The sequence below is a fragment of the Notothenia coriiceps genome, unplaced genomic scaffold (genome assembly GCF_000735185.1).
Source record: "Notothenia coriiceps isolate Sejong01 unplaced genomic scaffold, NC01 NC01_scaffold00016812, whole genome shotgun sequence".
NCBI lineage: Eukaryota > Metazoa > Chordata > Actinopteri > Perciformes > Nototheniidae > Notothenia > Notothenia coriiceps.
Window position 1 is genome coordinate 1 of NW_011349513.1, and position 9,360 is coordinate 9,360.

General features: G+C 38.9%; 1 protein-coding gene and 1 long non-coding RNA gene across 2 annotated transcripts; one reads left to right on the plus strand and one right to left on the minus strand.

Annotated features, from left to right (window-relative positions):
* Positions 1–1,775: 1,775 nt before the first annotated feature.
* On the minus strand, positions 1,776–4,742 carry LOC104949775 (cysteine-rich hydrophobic domain-containing protein 1-like; the record flags this gene model as incomplete). The annotated part of the gene is made up of 3 exons (XM_010776178.1): positions 4,633–4,742; positions 2,531–2,605; positions 1,776–1,976 (listed from the first exon to the last, which is right to left on the minus strand). Coding segments are annotated over exons 1-3 (357 nt in total), but the record flags the coding sequence as incomplete, so codon positions are not given.
* A 946-nt stretch (positions 4,743–5,688) lies between these two features.
* On the plus strand, positions 5,689–7,614 carry LOC104949774 (uncharacterized). Its single transcript, XR_798842.1, has 3 exons — positions 5,689–5,964; positions 7,168–7,212; positions 7,347–7,614. It is a non-coding gene; the product is annotated as an uncharacterized lncRNA (long non-coding RNA).
* The last annotated feature ends 1,746 nt before the right edge of the window (positions 7,615–9,360 follow it).

Sequence of the window (9,360 nt, forward strand, 5' to 3'; positions counted from 1 at the left end):
CATGAATATGTGTCCCCGGTGTTCCAGGGAACTCACCAAGTGTCAGAAAACACAACCCTCTCTATTTTCCTCCATACCCAAATCTCTTAAAAAGGGGCTGCAACGGATCTGATACAGACTGATCCAGATTTGAACACTTCTATGACGTCACAGAAGTGGCGCTATGGCTATTGGGCCAACTCCACCAATCAGGAGGAGACAGCCACGGACATTGCCGTTTCGAAAGCGCTGGAGACGCTGTAGTACATATGCCAGGCCTGTAGATGGTGCTGTTCTCATATAATCAGCACATGAAAAGACAGTGTTAAATTGAGCGAAATGAGGAATGGCAAAAATGCATGATCTGTTTGGTATTTTGAAAAATAAAAAGTATAAATATGCCTTATTGGCATATTGGTATGGTCCTACACTATATTATTCAAATATAGCATGATAGGTCCACTTTAATGTGTTGCTTAAAATAATACTTCTGCATACAGTATGTGACACTGTGAGTGTTGCACGGGCAGATACGGCTCAGCTGACTCAGATAAGGAAATATATGATACATTATGATGTGATATGCCGCGGACTGTACTTAATGTTACTCTGATCCGGTTACTTATGTTGTGGCAGATATTTAAGTAAGTAAACTTTCTTAACGCTAATGTTATAATAGTCAGATTGCTCTGAAGATGGGAGGTGATATTCTATTAATGTTCACGTTCACACAGTCGGTGATTTTTGCCGGCCGTCTTTCCTGCAACGGCAGCTTTTCTGTATTTCCTTTCTCCTGTAATATGACTTGATCGCTTTAAACTCCGCACACTGAGCTCTGATTGGTCAGCAGGCAGTGCTTTCACTGAGTTGATCTCTTAGCCTGCAACCTAACCTGCTCCCGACCAGGTTAGCCGCACAGCTTAAGTTACCATGGAGATCGAGCCTGCTAAAAAGAGAACCAGCTTCGTAGGACCGGAAACCCCGAGTTTTCCCTGAAGTTAGCCGGCTAAGCGAACATCCTGCTTCGTGGTACAGGCCTCTGTAGTGGAGAGTTAAGGATAACTCAAGTGTTGGCACTAGTTTTGTGTCTATCACTAGGTTCACCCCGGGGTGTCGGCCAGAACACCCCTTAAGGCCAAAGATCCAGAATAGAGGAGCTGAGATAAGGCTCGACTTCTTTACTGATTTAGGCCGACATACAGATATGTGTGTGGTTTTTCCTTCATTTACGCAAACAATACGAAACACTTAAGACGGCACTGCACAACTTTCCTGCAACTTCTGAAGCACATTACCCTCTGATGTATGACGTCACCCAAAACACATGGCTTAGCCCCTCCCCACTATGAAAAAATAACTAAACGGGTATCAACTCTGTATGATAACTGAAAATATATAATAATAACTTTGGGGCCTTTTCTACAGCCCGTTACCCAGTTTAGACAAAACCCTGCATACCAAATATATTTAGGTGATACCCATAAAAAAAAAAAATGTAAAAAACATTTGAGGTGAGGGTTTATACAGTATAATAGAACGTTTTAAGTTATAATGGCACTGGTAGAAATATTATGTCGTTTTAATTAGTAGACATTATAAATATTCCAAAATACATTCAGAAAATGCAAAATTAAAAAGCAAAACATATCCTTAGTGAGGCACAAGGGTTACATTAATAACATTTCCAAAGTTCCGTAATAAAAAATAATCTTACAATATTCTATACTAAGAAACATTTTACTACAGGTCAGTTCATTTTATTTATATAACAAATTGTTCTTTAAACCAGTCATTACCTTTGTCTCGGTGCTGGAGGGTTCGGCTGCAGGCGGATCGACCGTTGGCTGTCCCTCTGGAGGACTTTCCTTCTCTTCGTCCTGCTGTCCCTCTGGAGGACTTTCCTTCTCTTCGTCCTGCTGTCTGTCTTCTTCATCATCATCCGGTTTCTCTCTGTTCTCCGTCTCCTCTGAGGCTGCAGATGCTGCCGGTTTAACATCCTGGTCACAACAATCACAGAAAGTGTCAGCAAGTCATTCATTAATCTCTTATAGTTTCAGCAACATTTCATACCAAACTGATTTGTTAACAGGGTTGTTTTCGACAATTGGAAATATTTAATGACCAACATTTTGAAAGGAGAGTGGGTGGTGGACTGTTTAACTAGATTCTCAAATACTTCATGTACTTATTTCCTTCAAGTATTGGTGTTTTTTTAGGTATTAAAATGGCTAGAATAATGGATTTTGGTTAACTTTTCTATACAACACAGCTTTATGTGTAAAGCATTTTTCCAGCTGTTCTGGGACTAATAAAGGATTTCTGATTTGTAAGCTTCAGACCAAAGTGCTGTACAGAGAAATAAATAAATACATAAATACAAAAACCACACAGCTCAGCTCACAAACCATAAATTAAGTAAAAATACAAATAAAAAAGGAGTAAAACTAAAATAAAATAATACTATCTCTGTTGTAGGTTGACCATTGAAGCTACAAAAGTTTCCCCTCACCGTTTCTGATCTATTTTATTAAATGTAAAACTTTAAACGAACCTGTGAAATTTCGAAATTGTTTTCAAAAGCTTCTACGAGAGACGTTTCCTCTTTAATGGCCGCCATGACGCCCTCCTGCAAAAAGAAAGGTTTTAAAGAGTGAGCTAGTGAAGTCACCTGTAGCTAGGTAAAGTATATATTTTTTTAAATAGCCGAACTGCCCGTTTAATGACCAGTCAGCAGAATAGAGTGGTGCAGTGACGTGTCCTAAAACCCGGAAGTAAGTTAGCATTTTACCACTTCCGGTTCTCTCGACAAAAAAGCAATGGGATTCCTCCATAGGGTTTTGGAAAATATCTGGAAATAAGGTCTGTGGTTGAGACACATTTAAGAGACGGATCACGTTTTGTTCTACGACATTAAATCCATCAGCAGTGACCCCACTGGTGATTTCTGAAGAGTTTACGTGTCTGAAAAACGATGGTTGTTACCAAGTGGCTGAATTGTAGGGATGGGAACGATTAATCGAATATTCGAAATTATTCAGGTATTCGAATATGAGTTATGAATATATATTTTAGCTAAATGCGTTAGGTCTAAAAGGTGTGTTTTGCTCCGCTCACCGGTCCCTCACAGCGGGCAGAGCTGCAGGTGCTGATCTCTCTCTCTCGCGTCCGGTTATACTTCACTCGCGTTTATGTCCAAATCCATCAGATCTAGCTAGTTCTAGTTAATGATATGGCCCTCCCTACACGCAGATCACGCAGACTCAAACCTCATCTTATGCCCAAATTCCAGCTGAGAGGGTCTTCTCTACAGCTGGCCTGATTGTGAATCGCCTCCGCACCCGCCTCTCCCCTGAGTAGACATGCTCATTTTCTTAAAGAAGAATGAGTATTGAATAGCTGCATTCTGTGCATAGGCCCTGTTATAGGTTGTTGATCTCTGTTGTAATAGGGTTACGTTACCCTAACCGGTTATGTTGCTCGTGTATGATCCCGTTACCCTAACCGGTTATGTTTGCTCGTGTATGATCCCTCTTTCATTTAAAACCAAGTTATGTTTTAAGCATGAAAGCTGTAGGCCTATAGCTGTCAACTGTTCAAACTGTGATCACCAGTGCAATACATTTGACAAATTCGACTTGGTTTCTATACTTATTTGATCATGTATTTATTTTTCAAATTAATTTTTTTTTTATAGGATATGTACATTTCGGTTGACCGTTTTTTTGGGGGTCGAATATACATTTGCTTTCAAATTCCCATCCCTACTGAATAGGACTACTGAAGTTGTCGAGGCCGTTGTACGTGATTACGCCGAACACGTAAACACTCCCGCTAAAAAAAATTGTTTCCCCGTGTTCTGCTTTAAAGCAAGTAGGCTACCTGCCTCCTGCAAACTGTTAAAACAAACGCTTCAACTTGTACCATTTTGAATCTGTATGTTTGAATATGGATCTTAAATTGGCGTGACGTTGAAGTCGTGCGACCATACTGTAGTTCGATCAGCATAACGTTAGCATTTAGTTTCTAGCGATTAGATTTACGATTAGAAAATTATAAAAGAAGGGTAGACATGTGGAGATTATCCGACTGAACAAAACGTGATCCGTCTCTTAAATGTGTGTCAACCACAGACCTTATTTCCAGCTATTTTCCAAAATCCTATGGAGAAATTGCATTGCATTTTTGTCGAGGGAACCGGAGCTTACTTCAGGGTTTTAGGACGCGTCACTGCACCACCCTTGCATTTCTCACAACACATTAAATATATGCCTCTTTTCCTGCACTATAGTTAAGAAATGTTGGGATGCTCTCCAGTATTTGGTTAAATTACAATGAGCAAAACCGGTCATAAAAAAAATAATTTAAAAAAGAATAATCTACAAATGTTGCTCCCATTAAAAGGTCTCTAGTATTAATTGGATTATCTTAAGGACATGAAACCATACAAAAAAAAAAATATTACATGTTTACCAATATCTTCACACCCTAATTCTTAAGTGACCACCAATTTCCAAAATGTTTGAAATTAGCCAAACGGCTGTTCAATTAGCCGTTAACTACTGTAGCTATTTAGCTAACTAGCTACTTCGTTACCGTGATCTTTCGTTTTAAAAAAAAGTCATTTAAGACAACATTATATGATTAAAGACGTACCGGTTCCACGGGTCGGCTGAGAACGGGGATTTCTGCCGGTTCAGCCATTGCTGTCATCACTTGAACGATAAATAATTTCATACAGGTATCATTTTTAACCGCGACACACACACCTGCGTCAAATTTACCAGATTGGAGGAGACGGCTTCCCGTCATACCTTTCAAGATAAGAGTTGAGGAGACGGCTTCCGGTCATACCTTTCAAAATAAGGGTCGATTTGTGGAAAATGTACCCCTTGGATCTTAGAACAACAAACTACCTTAGAAATTGTGGGGGGGTTGGTCATGGGCACCACGGCAGGGCAGAAGGTGAACTGAGACCTCTCCAAGTACCAGTTTTCACTCCATATTTAGGTCTGGTCGGGGATTTGAACCGGAGACCACACGGCTCACAGTCCAAGCCCCATACTGACTGAGCCACTGCCGGAGTAAATTCACAAGCTACTCTGCAGTATACAAAGTCAAGTAAACCTTTACAGGCTTTTAAAAACACAATAATGCATCAATAACTATAATCCAAACGTGTCATATATATTATTCTGAAATGGGCAAATTTGTATTATGAGTACTTTTACTTTTAGTAGTAGGCTACTGTACTATTTATTTGTATAGCACCTTTCATTCAATCATTGCAGTCCAAAGTGCTTCACAGTAGACAATTGACATCTCTTAAAATAGTCAGAGAAAACTGATATCACACAGAATACAGTTACCAGCAAAAGTCATTCAAAATAAACATAAAAAGACCATAGAATAGACATAGAACAAAAAGAAAGTACATATAGCTGACAATACTTTTGTACTTTTACTTGAGTAACATTTTGAATGCAGGATTCTAACTTTTAATAGAGTATTCCTACACTTAAGTACAAGTTCTGAGTATTTTTCTCCTACCTCTGCCAATGTAAGTCAATGGAGAAAAGGTATTTTTGGGCCAAAATGACGTCACTGGAGTTGTAGTAGCACCGTTTGGCCACTGGGGCAATTTCCCCAAAACACGGCTTCAACGGCCGGCTTGGTTTGGTTTGACAGCGTCGCGGTGCATTCTGGGATACATGGCGCTCATGTTTACAAGATGGTAGTGGAGGATTTTTCGATCTGATTTACAAACAGAAAGTATTAACGCTTGATTCCTGACGTATTGACTCTTAAATCCTCCTTTAGTCTCGGTTTCCATCGAAAAGTGGACTCAGTTTTAAGAAAGAAACGCAGCAGGCTCTCTTTGCTCTCAATGTGTTTTAAATAGCAGATGAGATTATTTTTGCACAGTCACTGACAGACACACGGACCAACAGACACACAGACAGGACTATACCTTTGATAAATACACAGGTAAGTGCATTCATCTGGTTTTAATGTGCTTTAGTGTAGTGTTCACCTCCCTAGCTTGTTTATGTATGTGATAATAAGCTAGCTAGAGGCTAATCTGAGCATTAAACACAGAGCTGAGTGACAGCTAGCTTCAGTCAGCTGTCAGATTTGTGCAAGATCACAGTTGGTGTTGAAATGTGGCTAAAAAAAACTATGGGAGCACATTTCTGTCATTGGGATGGAAGTAAACATCCTGTTGGTCCAAACAAAATACAAAATAAAGTGACCTAGTATGTCAACATATTCAGAATCTCAAAATATGAGTTATATCGAAATAATGACAACATAATGACCTCATATCTCCAAATGATGACCTAAAATCTCTAAATAATGGCTTAGTTTCTCAAAATAATAAAAACAAATATCAGCAACGACTTCGTTATTCAAAATAAACATTTATATTTTAAAATAATGAGTTAATATTGCAAAATTATCCTAAAATAATAATGACATGTGTAAAAAAATGACAAAAAAATGACTTGGTATGTCACAATAATCACAGATTTAAAAAGATGATTCAATATCTGAAAATGTATAAAAATGTTTCTGGAAAATGTGGGAATCTTGATGAATTATTTAGACATTTTAATGCTATTAATTATTTTCAGATACCAGCTCATTATTAATAATAATTAATAATTCCTTATAGCGCTTTTTCCATGACCCAAAGCGCTTTACAGATACATATTTATACTGTTCATGCTCACTGCTTGTAGCACTTTGGGATTTGAAATCAAATATGAAGTGCTTTATAAATGAAACCCATTATTATTATTATTATAATAGATGTAACGGTCATGTACAATGGACAATACCCACAGGAGCAAATTCAGGTGAAGTGTCTTGCCCAAGGACACAACAGCGACGGCAGGTTTCGCCCCCTTGAGCTGATGATCAATGCACAGCCCACTGCGCCACACCGCCCATCTTCACACCTCAAAGTCATCGAGGCGTACAACATTAATTATTAATTAAGTACACATTAATATCATACATGCAGTGGCGGCGGAATCGGGTTTCGAACTGGAGTTCCCCAACGCCCCCTTGATCTGATGATCTAACGCACAGCCCACTGCGCCACTCAGCCCCATTATTGCGAGAATGTGTTCATTTATGATGTCTCACAATATCTTTTTCATTTGTACGTTATTGTGTCTTCCACAGGACTGTCTATTGGGTCTGCAGGAGTGTCCCTGAATCCAGCCGAATGTGAGTCTCCTTATTTAGCTCAACTAGTTGAACAAATAAACCTGCAGTAATTTAAACATGTATGTACTTCATTTCCTTCCCATTTCTGTCCTTGAATCCTCTGTTTGACTTCCTGTTTCCTGACCCCTTTACAGGAACAGAGCGACTGCAAAGCATCTAATCGAGCGCTACTTTCGGCAGTTAACCGAGGGCTGTGGAAATGGCGACTGCACGAACGAGATTTGTGCATCGTGTCCCGACTTCAGATCGCTGGATAGCAACACGGCGGCCGCCAAAGCGCTGGATCTGTTCAAGGTTAACGCCAAACTCTGTAACCCCAACCCCTCCAAGAAAGAGCAAGACTCTGATCTGGTCAATAAGATGACGGACGTTGGAAACGCCAAAGAAAACTTCTCAGGTAACTCACAGCTGACTTCGTCACTATATCAGATACACGGTTATTGTGTCCAAAACAATTCACATGAATTACACTTAGGTAGTAGTTGTACTGGAAATAGCAGCAGTGGTAGTCAAATAATGTCCAAGTATCTCAAAATAATGACAAACGATCTCAAATAATGACTTAGTATTTCAAAATAATGACTCAGTATGTAAGACAACAAGAAGAATCAGTCACACTCAAAATAGTAGTAGTTGTAATCAATAATTTTGGCCCTTTTTGTGATATTTTCCAAAATAATTCACATACAAATAGCAATGAGGCAATCATTTAAAAAAAAGTTCTGCTCTAATTTTAAACAACTTCTGAACACATTTGGGAAGCAAATTCATTTCGGGTCTTAAATACATTATGTGATTTTTATTATCAACTAAATCTAAGAATGTCAAAGCATTTAAATGAATAAAAAGAGCTTGATTTGTGGTTATAATCCAATCAATTAACAATTCGTAGAGCCCTCATCTGTAGCGTGAAAAATTGATCCGTCTATTTTTTCAATATGTTTTCCCTAGCACGCTTAAATGTCTTTTTTGCTGCATCAATTACACAATATTGTTGTTATGTTCAATATTAAAGGTGGGGTAGGTAATTCAGTTCAGAAACACTTGTTGTTATATTCCATGGAATGCTCTTAACATCCCGATAGCAATGAATATCTTAAGTGCTTTGACAATAAATACATAAACACTTTCATCTGTGGAGGCCGTAGTGCTGTAAAAAGTAGAGATGTCCCGATCCGATCACGTGATCGGGGATCGGAGCCGATCACGTGATTTTCAAAAGATCGGAATCGGGAGAAAAAAAATCGGGGATTTTTTTTTTTTTAAATACTTTTTTTAAATTTTGTATTCAATGTTACAAACCAAAAATTACCATGTTCAAGTCTTAAAGTCATCCTGAGGCCTTAGTTTTGGTTTCAAATTAAACAACATCATGTATGTGTTGCTTCTTTGGGGCTTGTTTTCATAGACCTGGTTGCTTATTTCTCTCAAATCTGGCAACAGAGTGGGCAGGGCGCAGTGTCTAATTGTAGCAGTAAGCTAACGAGTACTGAAAGCTTTATTTTGTTTTGATCCAATGCTGCACAACTGAACTGATCCAATGCTGCTGTGAAAGAAAGAAGCTATATCCATGTTGGATAGAATATCCAATTTAAATAAAAAAATAACCTTAAGGGACAACTTGAATGCTTTTTTTTCTCTTAATGCATTGCATAAAGATCGGATCGGGAAAAATCGGTATCGGCAAATTCTCAAAATCAAATGATCGGAATCGGATCGGGAGCAAAAAAAGGTGATCGGGACATCCCTAATCATAACACCTCTATCAGCTGACGCCAACAGGCAGGAACAGGGAGACTAAACACTGAGAGCACACCAGCCAAAGTTACAGGTGCGTGTGCTCAGTGAGGACAGAGCTGATAAACTGGGTCAAAGTTATGGACCTTGGAAAATATTTCCCCAACAGTGTGACATGTTTACATTTTGTAATGTTCAAGAAGCTCTTTATTTTTCTGCTGCAGCACCTCTTTTCACCCTCTGTCTGAAACCAGAGCCTAGTCTGCTCCGATTGGTTCGCTGGCTGGTTTTGTTGTGATTGGACAACCACTTAGAGATTTCCCACTAGCCAATAGTAGCGCAAGTGTTACATAGTGATGTCAATATGTTACAGTAGAAAATCAAATGAGTCCAATGGAGGTGTTTCAAGGA